Below are 13,823 nucleotides of genomic sequence, written 5' to 3'. Positions count from 1 at the left end.
TAGGGTATACAAAGACATATACACGCATCATGTTTTTAAATACCACTATTTTTTACTTTTTGGTTTAAGTCAAAATGTTTTAGTCAAAATACAATAAAAGTAAAGACTAAAAACAGGACAATCTTGTAGAAAATTTATTCATCAATGGCCTAAAATAACTTGGGCAAAACTAAGGGTTTTAGTTAGCCAGAATAATTCAACGGAATCTCTAAATTGAGCAATACGAACGAATATCCCTATCGTTTGTTTTTCTTGACCTATTTAGCTATAACCTTGTTTGTGTTTGACCTATTTGGCTGAAACCTTTTTTTACGCAAAATGCAATAAAAGCAAGTATTTAGAATAAACCAGTTAAGTACAAAATTGATTCAACGATCGTATAAAACTAGTTGGGCATGGCTAAATGTTCTATCTAGCTAATAATATTCGACGGAATACCAAAATTCATCAATAGGAACGAGGGTAGAGAGGGTAGAGAAAGAGGGTACTCTTTCGTTTTTTTTGGTTTGCCCATTTTCGCTAAAACCTTTTTTTAGACAAGTTACAACAAAAGAAAGTGTTTAACATTTTATTTTATTTGTGAAACCAAATGGCGGAACGTCCTTCGGCCGCGTTAATCTGCTGCCAGCTGAGGCAATTAAAGGTGGAAACATCCATGCGATCCACATAGATCTTGCCATTCAAGTGATCCACCTCGTGCTGGGCAATGCGCGCGTTCCAGCCCTCCAGCTCCATCTCGGAAGGAGTTCCCAGCTTTCCAATTCCCTTGATGCGCACCCTGTCGTAGCGCTCCACCTGGGCCGAGTAGCCTCTAACACTCATACAGCCTTCGGGATGTTTGTTTACAGCGCTACTGGTTATCTCGAGCTCCGGATTTATAAACACCTAAGGTGCATATGATTTATAGACGTATTTTTAGACTAATTAAATAACAACAGAGATTACAGAGACTCACCGCCAAGGGAAGCGTTGACATTTTGCGTTCTGCATAGATCTCTGGCTTGAATTGCTCTTGCTTGCCCTCACGGAACTCCATTACGATGATCCGAAGTGGCACTCCCACCTGGGGTGCTGCCACGCCCACGCAGTCATAGTGACGCAATACTTTTACCATGCGATCCACGATCTGATCGATCTCGACGGTGCCAATGCTTTCGGGCGGCACTTCCTCCGCTATTTGACGGAGTACTGGATCCCCGATTTGGGTAAAGTGCAAATATGGCGGCACAGACATGATTCGGAACAAAAGACTTTCGGACTGAACGGAACAACTTCTCTCGAGCGACTGTTAGGAGGCGCCGGCAGATTTCCCTCCTCGATAATCTTATCTGAAGAACAGCTGATGGCATCTCAAAACAGTGGGAAAGAAAAGTCTGCAATCGCCAATAGAGATATTTATAGGGATCCAGAGAATCAAACTATTCCAAGGTATTTATGAACACTATTTTTGAATTTTTAATACGATTTTTCGATACAAAGTCTATTCCATTTAGTATCAACATTTTGTTTCAAACGAAAATTTTCCATTCATACATATATGATCAGATCTAGCCATTATTGGATCTTAGTGTGGATTTAATACTTTACTATAATCTAAAATTTTATACAGCTTTTTTATGGGATTTAGTTATTCTTTGCGGCAAACGGGCCGGAGCTTAAGGATGGGAAAAAATAATGGCTTTTAAAACGATATGGAACCAGATACCAAGACTTCTGGGAACGGAAATCGTTGGGATAACAGCCGACATATTTTTGATAATTTTTGGTTCGAAACTAAAAGTTCTTCCCTTTTCTGAATAACAAATAATTTGAAACTAAACTCAAAGAAACCCTGATGCCCGAATCAGGTTAATGTTAATCGTAAAACATATCCGCGACCTGGTTCTTTTCTTTGGGCGAATTATTTCCGATGCGGCCGGAAGCCACGGTGTCATCATCTCCTTCTCTGCTTTGCGCTTCCTTGCGCAGGCGGCTCTTGACCTTGAAGTAATTGGCGATTATCTGATCCACGCGGGGTCCATGCGCAGTGGTGGCCAGCTCCTTCTCGCAGCGCGAGACGATGTTCGTGAGCAGACCCCCAGAGCGATAGAACTTGATGATCTTCTCGCGACGCAGCCATTTGAAGATCACCTGGCGATGGCACGTCTCGAATAGGTTGTGGATTTCGTAGAAGTGCTCATATTGCTCGGTCATTTGGCGCATCTTCATAGCATCTATCTTTGGGATGTCCAAATGGGGCTGCCTAATGATGTGATACGGGTCGTGATGCTTGGAGAAGTTCGAGTAGCGCACAGAGGGCCAATCGAGCTCCAGGAGGGTGTTGTAGAGCTTCTTGGGATGCCCCAAAATACCATGGGCCACGTCGATTAGACGCAACTGGGGTCCCGGCACAATGTACTCCAGCTCCATCTCCATGATGCGAATGTCAGTGCCACGATACTTGCGCTCCCCAATCCACAGAATGGGCAGGTCCTCCGCCTGAATGTGCTGCAGCTCCTGGATGAGGGGCGACACCTGAGTGCGATAATTGACGATCTTGCTGTTGCGGCCATACAGAAGACTCCGCTCCGCCGGTGTGAAGCTCAGATACTCCGGACGACTCGTGACAAAGTGCTCGGAGCGAAACAGGCGATTCATCTCCATTTCGATGACATTGTAGGCCCTGCGATGCATCGCAATCCACACGATCTGAGTGCTGCATGCGAGGAACTGCTCGTGGAAGTTCTTGTCCCAAATGGTGGCCGAAATGTTGACGATCTCCTTCATGTGGTAGTACTTCCCCATGTCGCCCTCGCCCTTGATGATCACACTGTAGTTGCGGGCCACCAGCATCCGATATTGACTCAAATATACAGAGAATACCCGCTTCATATCATTCGTTTGCTCGCTCTGAATCTGGGCCATTTGGCCAGAGAGCTCATCCCGTCGTATCAGTACGAACTCCACCATCCGGAGGTAGTACTCAAAGTAGATGGTCAGCGAATGGAGCAGTCGATACACAGCCGGCTTGTGCATGAACTCGACAAATTTGTAAGTTAGGAACTCAGTCGGCATCAGAAACAGCACCAGATCGCGTATATCGTATATCACGACTGTGTCATTATCGAAGCTACTCTCAGACCGAACGAACTCCTGGCGAAAGATCAGCTCCTCCTCCTGGTTTATGGTGCGCATAAACTTGTGGGTATTCGTGGTGATGTATCGCTCCCTGGCATCCGACAGATCGTTGTGCGGCTCAAAGTGTAGGGCGTCCTTCTTCGAGTCCCACGACCACTTGCCGCTGTAGTACTTGGGCGCATAGTTATCCACGTGGACGCGCTTCATCGCAAGCCGAAAATTGCGATTACGGAAGGAGTTGTGTCACTTTTACGTGTTGTGTCTCTGAATTGTGTGGAGAATTTGAAATGTACTCACAATGATAGGCGGTGTGTGGAAATGTAACTAGATAAATAATAACTCCTGTAGCTCCAACATTGGAGAGTGGAATACAGGTGTTAACCCAAACGGAAAATTTTCATAGTGGAAAAGATTAAAAACATTTTAAGAGTGGCCCGAATATACCATTCCCTTCCAGTCTCCGCTATCAAACTTTATTTAACCCACAGAACGGACAAAAAGTTGGACTTGTTGGTAAATTTTTGTTTGCTCGCAGATTTTGTTCCGATTTGCATACAAGTGTCAGAAAAGTTATGAAAGAACTTCTACAGAGGAAGTTTTGGATAGAAATTTAGATGAAGGTCCATTTGTTGGCTTAAAGAAGTATTCCCTTTATAATTTAATGTTTCACCCATTAAATATTACGTCTTTTTCAAAAAATTATTCAACATTACATAGCCAAATTATGTTCTCAACGTTCTTTTCCGAACTGAAACACCGAACTCTAAGCGAGAGAGAGAGAGAGAGAGAGTGTTGCTGTGCCTTTAAGAGCTTTCATTATAGTCAACATTTATGCCAGAAAGCTTCCTCCTTTTTTTTATGGCAACTCTTGGGACCGACTGCCATCAACCGTTTAGTTTTATCTCTTGGCCATTTGTTGGAATAATTTATTGGGACCCTACAAAGGAGGAGTTATTTTTGTGCTTCAAACAAAGATGGTAATTGAGTTTTCCTCGAGCTGATTCTCAAATCATTAGCCAGAAGTCAGAACTCAGAAAGGAACTTCCTGTTTTAGTAATTTAATCTGAAGTTTTTTTAGCTGCAGGGAAAATTCTATCCTTAGCCCAGAGTGAATTCGTTATCCCTGCTCATTAAACGCCAACGCTTCAGTCTCTCATAATGCCATTAAATAGGCTAGAATTTATGAGCTTCTTGTGGATAAATTTATGCGAAAACCTCAAAAGAAAAACAAAGAAATCGCCACCGGCAACTCCATGCTTAAAGTTGGCTCACAGTGAAGCCTCCCACAGGCGGCCCACCCGCACTTTTGTGGCCTTTCCACATGCGTAATGCTGTTTGCATTGTATTTTTAATTGGCGTCATTGTGTGGGTGTGGGTTTGGGTTTTTTTTAGTCAAAGGAAAGCCTTTTACTCCACCATCATTGTTTTATTAATTGCCGGAATTAATTGTTTCCTTTTAAAATTAGTTTTCCCATGCAAATATATAAAAAGTATACAAATAGACACGAAACATACAACGAATATGCTGAACCATGAAAATGGAATTGAAGGAAAAACAATTTAACGCTTGCGATGCTTGACCATGGCCTTCCTGTAGTTGGAAATAATCTGATCGACGCTGGGCCCGAGGCTCGTCCTGTTCAACTCGTTCTCGGCTCGCAGGTAGTTACTCGTAAGCAGGCCTCCAGCACGATAGTTTTCGAGGAGTTTGTCGCGTTTCACCCACTTTAAGTAGATGGCATGGGAGGGAAGATCGTATATCTCGTTGATTTTGTAGAAAGTTTCGTAGGTCTCCGCCATTTGGTGCCTCTTCATTTCATCAATCTTGGGGATCTTAAGACGGGGCTGTCGAACCATGAAATAGGGGTCATGTTTCATCGATAAGTTGCAGTACCGCACCGCAGACCAATCTAGTTCCAGGATGGTGTTGTAGAGCTTCCTGGGATGCCCCAAAATACCATGGGCCACGTCGATAAGGCGGAGTTGCGGTGGCGGCACAATGTACTCCAGCTCGATCTCCATTATGCGAATGTTAGTGCCACGATATTTGCGTTCTTCGATCCACAGAATGGGCAGGTCCTCCTCCTTGGGATTCTCCAACTCCTGAATGAGGGGCGACACCTGCTTGCGATAGTTCATGTTCTTGGAGCTCCGTCCGTAAAGGAGGCTCCTCTCCACTGGCGAGAAGGTGGGATACTCTGTTCGAGCCGTGACAAAGTAATCGGAGCGAAACAAGCGATTCATCTCCATTTCGATGATATTGTAGGCCCTGCGATGCATCGCAATCCACACGATCTGAGTGCTGCATGCGAGTAACTGTTCGTGGAAGTTCTTCTCCCAAATGGTGGCCGAAATGTTGACCACCTTCATGTGGTAAAACTTTCCTAAGTCACCTTCCGCCTTGACGATTATGCTGTAGTTGCGTGCCACGAGCATCCGATATTGACTCAAATATACAGAGAATACCCGCTTCATATCATTCGTTTGCTCGCTTTGAATCTGGCCCATTTGTCCGGAAAGTTCATCTCGTCGTATCATTACGAACTCCACCATTCGGAGGTAGTACTCAAAGTAGATGGTCAGCGAATGAAGGAGGTGATACACCGCCCGATGGTGCATGAATTCGACAAATTTGTATGACAGAAATTCACTTGGCATGAAAAACAGTACTAGATCTCGTATATCGTTGAGCACCACCGAATTGGTATCGTAAGTCGTATCGGCTCTTGCGAAAACATGCCGAAAAACGAGCTCTTCCTCCTGGTTCATGGTTCGGAGAAACTTGAAGGAATTCGTGGTGATGTACCGCTCCTTGGCATCTGATAGATCATTGTGCGGCTCAAAGTGTAGGGCGTCCTTCTTCCAGTCCCAGGACCATTTGCCACTGTAGTATTTTGGCGAATAGTCATCCACGTGCAGGCGTAACATGGTAAGGATGCGGTTATGATAATTCTTGTGTATGCAGAAGCAAATGTTTGTGATTTATTTTGTGTTCAAAGCAGTTTGAGATGTACTCGAATACTTGTGACACTAGTGTCTAGTCTAAGGGCCATTTTTAAAATCAGATCGATTCAGTTCCTGACGGCATTGGCAAACAATTTGCCACGAATGGTCTTCAGGAACAGGTTTCATTATAGATCCGTTCCGATAAACAAGCGTTCATTCGTTGAGATTGAGATTCATTAAAATGAGACATGCTCACATGCTCACACGCACATTTTCGCTATCTTGTTGGATTCGCTCGTCTGTTCTTTCTGTTCCCTCTAAGCAACCAGCAGAAATAACCAACGGGAACTTACATTACTACTGCCTGACTATTAATATCCTTTTCCTATACTTTTATAGATTTTTTGTTGAATTTTGTAATCTTTTACTCCTTCTTTGATTCGTTCAGGCTCTTACTACATTTTGCTCACACCTGTGACTTCTGGAAATCCAATTAAATCATGTCCCAATGATTTCATCGGGAAAACATCTTCTATCAAATGCTGTCGCTTGTGCATTTGTATGGAATAATTTTCCTTGAAAAATTGTTTCCGGAAATGCGCAGCGTAGTCAATGGTTTCCGGGGGATTACTTTCATTTTAAATTTTCATTTAAAGGAAATAAAGTATACGACCGATATATATTATATATTTATATTTCATTTAAGATAGAAAACTCCTACAATATTTAAATAAAAAATAAAAAGCGAAACCAATCAATGAAGCAAATGAAGAAAACAAAATTTAACGCTTGCGATTCTTGGCCACACTCTTCTTGTAGTCGGCAATAATCTGATCGACGTTGGGCCTGAGGCTCGTGCTGTTCAACTCGTTCTCGGCTCGGAGTAAGGTACTCGTAAGTAGGACTCCAGAACGATAATCATTGATGAGTTTGTCGCGTTTCACCCACTTTAAATAGATTGCACGGGAGGGATGATCGTTTATCTCCTTGATTTTGTAGAAACTTTCGTAGGTCTCCGCCATTTGTCGCCTTTTCATTTCATCCATCTTGGGGATCTTCAGAAGGGGCTGTCGAACGATGAAATAGGGGTCGTGATGCTTGGAGAAGTTCGAGTAGCGCACAGAGGGCCAGTGGAGCTCCAGGATGGTGTTGTAAAGCTTCCTGGGGTGCCCCAAAATACCATGGGCCACGTCGATCAGACGCAACTGGGGTCCTGGCACAATGTACTCCAGCTCCATTTCCATTATGCGAATATCAGTGCCACGATACTTGCGCTTCCCAATCCACAGAATGGGCAAGTCCTCGTTGTTGAGTTTTTGCAACTCCTGAATGAGGGGCGACACCTGCTGGCGATAGTTCATAATCCTGGAGTTCCGTCCATACAAGAGACTCTTCTCTGCTGGCGTGAAGATAGGATACCCAGCTCGAGCCGTGACAAAGTGCTCGGAACAAAACAGGCGATTCATCTCCATTTCGATGACATTGTAGGCCCTGCGATGCATCGCAATCCACACGATCTGAGTGCTGCATGCGAGTAACTGCTCGTGGAAGTTCTTGTCCCAAATGCTTTGCGAAATGTTGACGAGCTTCTTCATGTGGTAGAACTTTTCCAAGTCGCCTTCGCCCTTGATGATAACACTGTAATTGCGGGCCACGAGCATTCGATATTGACTCAAATATACAGAGAATACCCGCTTCACATCATTCGTTTGTTCGTTCTGAATCTGGGCCGTTTCGCCGGAAATTTCATCCCGTCGTATCAGTACGAACTCCACCATCCGGAGGTAGTACTCAAAGTAGATGGTCAGCGAATGAAGGAGGTGATACACCGCCTGGTGGTGCATGAATTCGACGAATTTGGGTCTCAGAAACTCACTTGGCATTAAAAACAGTACTAGATCGCGTATATCGTTGAGCTCCACCGCTCTGGTATCGTAAGTCGTATCGTCTCTTCCGTAAACATGCCGAAAAACAAGCTCTTCCTCCTGGGTTATGGTTCGGAGAAAGTTGAAGGAATTCGTGGATATGTACCGCTCCTCGACATCCTCCAGATCGTGGTACGGCTCAAAATTCAGGGCGTCCTTCTTCGAGTCAAAGGACCAATTGCCCTTGTAGTACTTGGGTGCATTTTTGCCCACATGGAGTCGTAACATGGGAAGTATGCGGCTATGAAGACTCTTGGCTATGCGGATTAAAATCTTTGTGATTGATTTTGTGTTCAACGCAATTTGTGATACACTCCAATAATTGTGACAGGAGTGTCTAGTCGATATTGGTTTTTTGGAGGCAATATTCTAACGAAGTTAAGGACTTCTCAGATCAATCTCAGGCCTTCACTGCAACCAGCAGGGTTAACCGGCAAACCCCAAATGCAAAGGCATACATTTTGCTGACATCTGCGATTCCGGGAAATCCAATTAAGACATGTATCAATGACAATCAAGTGCAGTTGCTTGTGCAATTGACTGGAATAATTTAATCTGCAAAGGTGTTCCTGGAAATGAGCACCGATGTCAATCATTTCCCGGAAATAACTTTAATTTTGACTTTTCTGCGAATAAAATGCATTAAATTTAAGAAGCAGAACTCCGACAAAAGTTAAAGCAATACCACGAAGGGAAATTCGAAAGAAAAATCCAGAATGAAATCTGAAATCAGCCCTTGGATGCATTGTTCCCTTTGACACGTTGGAGAATTTTTATGCAGGGCTTCTCTGGGTCAACTTTCTCGTTTTTTTAATCAGAGTTGTGATTGTTTTTAGTCCCCGTACTTTGCGGCTTTCCCCCCTGTGTTTGTTATCAGCATTTTGCCTTCCATTCTTAAGGTGCAGCAAGTACAATCCTTTGTCGTTTGGGGCATGGCATGGGGCGAAACAAGAAAATTCTTGAACATAATTAAGGAAAGAAAAAATGAAAAATTTCCTTTGAATGTAGGTCGGCTCTTGAAGGGATTAAGCAATTAGAAGGAAAAAGAAAATAATGAAAAATTCCATGAGCTAAAGGAAGCAAGCAAAAGCTCTGTTCCCTAATATCTGATGGATTACTGTCGTACATTCTATAGGTAGACGGTCATCGACTAAACAAAAGAAGAATTAAACTATAAATAAATCTATTGTTGTCTGGAAAAAGCATATGTGTGCGGTTTTTATTTTGGTTTCCATTTCGTTTTGTCAAAGCGAAAAAAGAAAACAGCAAAACATTACATAAATTTCCACAAAGTTTCTTTAAAATAAAATAAAAGTCAACTGTTGAATGAATGCAACATGAAATCGATAAAGCGGTAAATTTTCATGGACAATTGCTTTAATAAACTTTTGAATGGAATTTCAACAAATATGCATTTATTATTTGATAGGAAATTCAATGCCCTGTCAATGCTTCTCCGATTTTTGTGCAGTAATAATTACATAGTTGAAAAGTCTCATTGTCAAACCCTGTAAAAAGTTATCATGTATCATGTATTTCATACGAATACAAAGTGAACTGCGGATCTTATTGTTATTTAAATAGCAACTAAGAACCATTCAAACAAACTACTACAAGATCTATACAAAACTGCAGCTTCATATTCATGTAAAAAGAGGCTTCGAAATAGCTTATGCTCTCATGTATAAATAATCCAATTGCATGGCATAAAAAATAAATTGCAATTAAAGCCCGTGATGCAAAATGAACAGCTCGAACAGGTGCTAAAAATGGCTTTTAATCATATATGTACATACACAGCAGCGGGAAATTTAAGGCAATAGCAAGCGTAGGAACCCAGGAAGAGCTAGCACGTATACGCAGTGTGGTACGATAGAATTCAATTGAAAATCAGGCACAAGCACAGCTCCGACGAGCGATACTGGGAAGGACCTCCATCTCTCCGATGGAAAAGTGGCTGGCTGTCGAGTAGGAGAAGGCTTCCTTAATGGCCCAGACGACAGCATTTATGGCATGGCATGCTGGCTCCACAGCTGGCTTTCGTCGCTTGGGTTCTACTTCAGGCGTTGCTAAAAATTTATTAGCCCACAGATTTATTTGTTCAATTGCATGTCGCCCGAAAGCATGGGGGAAAGTCACGGTTTGATGCGGAGGCGTTTTTAATGGCATGAACCACCAGAGGTGATTGCCGGAATATAAAAGTGCTTCCAGAATTCTGAATGAGGGACGGGGCTAACTCTTGAACCGCTCAAAGAGGATATTTTTAGCCTTGGATATTTTTCCCTAATTGTTATCCAATTAAACAGTTATTTTAGGTAATTCGTTGAAAATTTTAAGCCATAATTAGATACACGCATGTCCATGCCCGAAAAAACATTGATACCTTTCCATAATTGATGTGGTTTCCATTATAGACTGTGGATCTGCCCTAAATAGTCTGACATTTAACTGACATTCGAGAAAAGTACCGCCAGTTTTTCCTCCCCTCGTCAGACTTGGAAAAGCTGCTCAAGTTTTATTAATAGCAGACGTCCGAAAAAGGATATCAACTGAATGAGAGAGAGAGAGCTTAACATTCCTTTTCTTTCAATTATTTACCCAAGAAATAATTGAACAAAGAGAAGGCCGTTGATATTTGTGAAAATTGTCATCGATATCGAATCGGCTTAGTAATTTCAAGAGATATTTGCGCCATGACAACGTGGCCGAAGGTTACTCTTAATTGGTTACATAATTATCAGCAGCATTTTTGACCAAATGCAAATTCACATAATGGGAGGCATTAAAATTTAATTACATTTCACGAAATTCAATGGAAGATACATAATAGGCCGCCCCCCACCCTTTAGGCGAACGGATTGCGGGGGCGAATATAGACGGGGAGTGAAATAGAAGATGGTTGTTTAAGCAATTAATTTTCCATTATTATATTCCCCCGCAATTCATTAAAAATATCTATTTATATTCATTGATATTTAAATTCAAAATTGTATGTCTTTTGTCGGTGGTTTTTAATAGATTCATTTGCATAAGCTTATATGTCGGTTCCTAATATAATTCTCAGTGTATTTTGGTCTGTTTGCTGTTTCCCTGCGAATTCCCTGCGAGATTGTTGCAGTGCTATCTTGCGTTTCCTTTTTTCCCATTGCTGTGCATGTTTGTTCTTGTCCACTGGCTGTGCATTTGTCAGGGAGAGAGAGAGTGCGTAGGGAGAGACGACTCGCTCAGAGAGGATCAAAAGGCAACAGATGATGAGAGCGCGCGTTGAGAGTGAGTGTGGGTTAGAAAGAGAAAGACAGACATGCAAACTGCGTCGCTGAGAGAGGGAAAGCAGTTGCTGTTGACACTACTATAGATCGAAATTCTGCTCGAAACCCAAGAAATACATACATACATATGTATGTATACGTTTTTATATGTATCCTGCACAAAAATATACTCACAAATTGGAGACTTCACCGTACAATTCAGGTATATTTTAACCACAAAAAATTGTCATACGAGAATACCAAGAACTACGTTTCTTTTTCCCACAGACACAGTCTCCCACGCAATTATGCAACCAACCACTGACGGCAGTAACAAAGTGTTGTTCTGTTCTGTGTTCTGCGGTTATGAAAAATAACGAGCACATTTATCAGGAAAATTGTTGTTTTCTTGTTGTTGGGTTTTGGCTGCTGGCTGCTTGGGCTTCAACTATTTTTAAAGAATTAAAAGCAATCCAAAGCGAATGGAATTTATGAAATTAACATAAGTTTGATCGCCCGAAGGAAATTTACAATTGACGAGTGGCCCCCGACAAAGGATTGAAGTTCACTGAAGTGTTCACAAAGGCAGAAAGGAGCTCAAGTCTAAAAATATTTCATGGAAATTTCAGCGAGAGAGAGTGTGAGAGAGAGAGAGGGGGGAAGTCGTAGAGATGTGTTGGATGGATATTTATTTATTTGTGCCGCAGGTCTTTACGTTTGTTTCCCTTACTTTTGTCCATATCTCTGTTTAATCGGCCAGAAGGGCTTCTGATAAAACACACAACACAAAAGGGCCTCAACGAAAACTTGTGTCGCTAAAAGCCCAAAGCCTAAAGCAAACTTGGACATGTACAATATTATCCCGACGATTGGTGACCAGAAAATCTGCACACTTCAGCAAAGTGTTGTTTGTCTTGGGCCACGGATAAGAAGGGAAAGAAGGAGGTTTAACGAGAGCTTTAATTTCAAGAAATTCGATTCTATATTTCAGGAATATATCTCTTCTGGAAGAAACTCTTTTGTAGTTTTCCGGGATTTATTGCAGATTTGATGCTCAGATCGCGCACAGCATACAGAACAAGGACAGCGATCATGCGGATCATATAGAAGAAAAGGGCAGCCAAAATGATAACCGGCACCATACGTTTCTCTTGGGGCAGGGGCTGCAGACGTCTGTCGTGGACAACGGTAATGGTAAAGACGACGATAAGCATGAAATACAGCAGGCTCACGATGTTAAAATAGAACATCATAGCTTCATTCCCGGTTGCAAACCGGGTGATTAGCAACGAGGCTAAAACAATGATTGCCGCAATGCCCAGACCCAGCATCGTCGGTGAGCCCGGCAGAAATTTTAGCGGCATAAAAATCCCAATCACATAGAGGCAAATACTAAGGATTACGGCCACCGCCAGGATACTATACGTCCAGGCCATCGTGAGCAGCAGAAAGTCCTGACTGAGCACGCTCAGTGTCAGGGCCTCGGCGGCGATAATTCCGAGCACATAGGTGATCGGAAAGGCGAGGGTCACCGGCACACAGAGCAGGGTCAGCAGGCACCACAAGGCGATGAGAACCCACACAGTGCTGGATACTGGAAATCCGCTGTAAAAGTCATAATCGCAGGCCTTCACAATCACCAGCTGCAGGAGTCCAGTAACGATGAAAATGACCAGGATGGTGTAGACTTTCTTGTAGAATTCCGGCCGCCCAATCGTCTGTCGTCCAGGCGGTGAATCGCCCATCTTTCTACATTTGGGAGGTTCCCGTGGAAGTCACCTAGTCCGTTAGGTGTTTTATATGACAAATTTGTGGATTGACAATTCGTTCAGAGACTGCTTTCCCTCCGACTCCTGCTCCTCATGAATATTAAATGCTACTCGAGTGCTAATCAATGGCACGTGCCCCCTCCGGTGGCCTGTTGTGGCAAGACACTTTGCCACTCTGCCACCTGAGACAAGTAAATGTATGTGGGTCTGCCTTTTGGCGGCATGGCTTTTGCTGAATTTTCATTAGGTTTGCGGCCGTGGAAAAGCCAAGCCAACACGTGCAGAAACATCGCCAGAAACACCAAACAAAGTCTGGAATTAAATAAACATGAGTCAGCGTCAAAGAATATCCTCATTGTATATCCGAGATTAGCCACAGCCTGGGACTCTCCTTAGCCCTGGGGGATTCCATCTAATCCCCAATCATCGATTACAACGTGGCCAGAGACCTTTGCTTCCACAAAAAAAACACACACACACAAGTCACAAGAATTTGGCCATATTTTGATAATGCCATATTCCAGCCCAGATTAAGGATGTAATAAGCTTTGGCTTTGACACTGAAAGCCCTGTAAATGCCTATCAATCAAAGGACCAAAGGGCACTTCTCGTCGATTACCAAAAACAAGACAATGGGATGTTTGAAGAGATTTAAACCGACAGCAGCCACAGGAACCACAACGAATGTGACTCTGGTTCAAGCCACAGGAAAAGTAATAGGGAAATTTCTTAGAAATACAATGCAATTTTCTTTGTTTAACTGGGAAGTAGCAGCATTTCCAGAAATAAGCATTCGTAGGCGGTGCATGAGACAATCT

The 13,823-nt window shown here is 42.8% G+C and overlaps 5 protein-coding genes across 5 annotated transcripts; all 5 read right to left on the bottom strand.

Annotated features, from left to right (window-relative positions):
- Positions 1 to 554: 554 nt before the first annotated feature.
- Positions 555 to 1,307, bottom strand: LOC4803232 (peptide deformylase, mitochondrial). The gene is made up of 2 exons (XM_001359969.4): positions 956 to 1,307; positions 555 to 885 (listed from the first exon to the last, which is right to left on the bottom strand). The coding sequence occupies exons 1-2, from the start codon at positions 1,232 to 1,234 to the stop codon at positions 574 to 576; spliced, it is 591 nt and encodes a 196-aa protein (XP_001360006.1). The 5' UTR covers positions 1,235 to 1,307; the 3' UTR covers positions 555 to 573.
- A 137-nt stretch (positions 1,308 to 1,444) lies between these two features.
- LOC4803229 (uncharacterized) lies at positions 1,445 to 3,440 on the bottom strand. Its single transcript, XM_001359968.4, has one exon. The coding sequence runs from the start codon at positions 3,322 to 3,324 to the stop codon at positions 1,855 to 1,857; it is 1,470 nt and encodes a 489-aa protein (XP_001360005.1). The 5' UTR covers positions 3,325 to 3,440; the 3' UTR covers positions 1,445 to 1,854.
- A 1,082-nt stretch (positions 3,441 to 4,522) lies between these two features.
- LOC6897978 (uncharacterized) lies at positions 4,523 to 6,163 on the bottom strand. Its single transcript, XM_002138041.3, has one exon. It carries the CDS (start codon positions 6,043 to 6,045, stop codon positions 4,678 to 4,680), a length of 1,368 nt encoding a protein of 455 aa, XP_002138077.2. The 5' UTR covers positions 6,046 to 6,163; the 3' UTR covers positions 4,523 to 4,677.
- A 578-nt stretch (positions 6,164 to 6,741) lies between these two features.
- LOC6897977 (uncharacterized) lies at positions 6,742 to 8,335 on the bottom strand. Its single transcript, XM_002138040.3, has one exon. It carries the CDS (start codon positions 8,214 to 8,216, stop codon positions 6,846 to 6,848), a length of 1,371 nt encoding a protein of 456 aa, XP_002138076.2. The 5' UTR covers positions 8,217 to 8,335; the 3' UTR covers positions 6,742 to 6,845.
- Positions 8,336 to 12,178: 3,843 nt separating this feature from the next.
- LOC4803228 (uncharacterized) lies at positions 12,179 to 13,080 on the bottom strand. Its single transcript, XM_001359967.4, has one exon. The coding sequence runs from the start codon at positions 12,979 to 12,981 to the stop codon at positions 12,217 to 12,219; it is 765 nt and encodes a 254-aa protein (XP_001360004.2). The 5' UTR covers positions 12,982 to 13,080; the 3' UTR covers positions 12,179 to 12,216.
- Positions 13,081 to 13,823: the final 743 nt, after the last annotated feature.

The sequence above is a fragment of the Drosophila pseudoobscura genome, chromosome 2, assembly GCF_009870125.1.
Source record: "Drosophila pseudoobscura strain MV-25-SWS-2005 chromosome 2, UCI_Dpse_MV25, whole genome shotgun sequence".
NCBI classification, from domain to species: Eukaryota; Metazoa; Arthropoda; class Insecta; order Diptera; family Drosophilidae; genus Drosophila; species Drosophila pseudoobscura.
Note: the sequence above shows the minus strand (reverse complement) of the source record. Positions and strands in the feature narration are given on the sequence as shown.

Coding starts and splice junctions, on each gene's coding strand:
- LOC4803232 (XM_001359969.4), bottom strand. CDS start 1,234: ATGTCTGTGCCGCCATATTTGCACTTTACCCAAATCGGGGATCCAGTA. Junction 886..955: donor TGTCAACGCTTCCCTTGGCG/GTGAGTCTCTGT, acceptor TATGCACCTTAG/GTGTTTATAAATCCGGAGCT.
- LOC4803229 (XM_001359968.4), bottom strand. CDS start 3,324: ATGAAGCGCGTCCACGTGGATAACTATGCGCCCAAGTACTACAGCGGC.
- LOC6897978 (XM_002138041.3), bottom strand. CDS start 6,045: ATGTTACGCCTGCACGTGGATGACTATTCGCCAAAATACTACAGTGGC.
- LOC6897977 (XM_002138040.3), bottom strand. CDS start 8,216: ATGTTACGACTCCATGTGGGCAAAAATGCACCCAAGTACTACAAGGGC.
- LOC4803228 (XM_001359967.4), bottom strand. CDS start 12,981: ATGGGCGATTCACCGCCTGGACGACAGACGATTGGGCGGCCGGAATTC.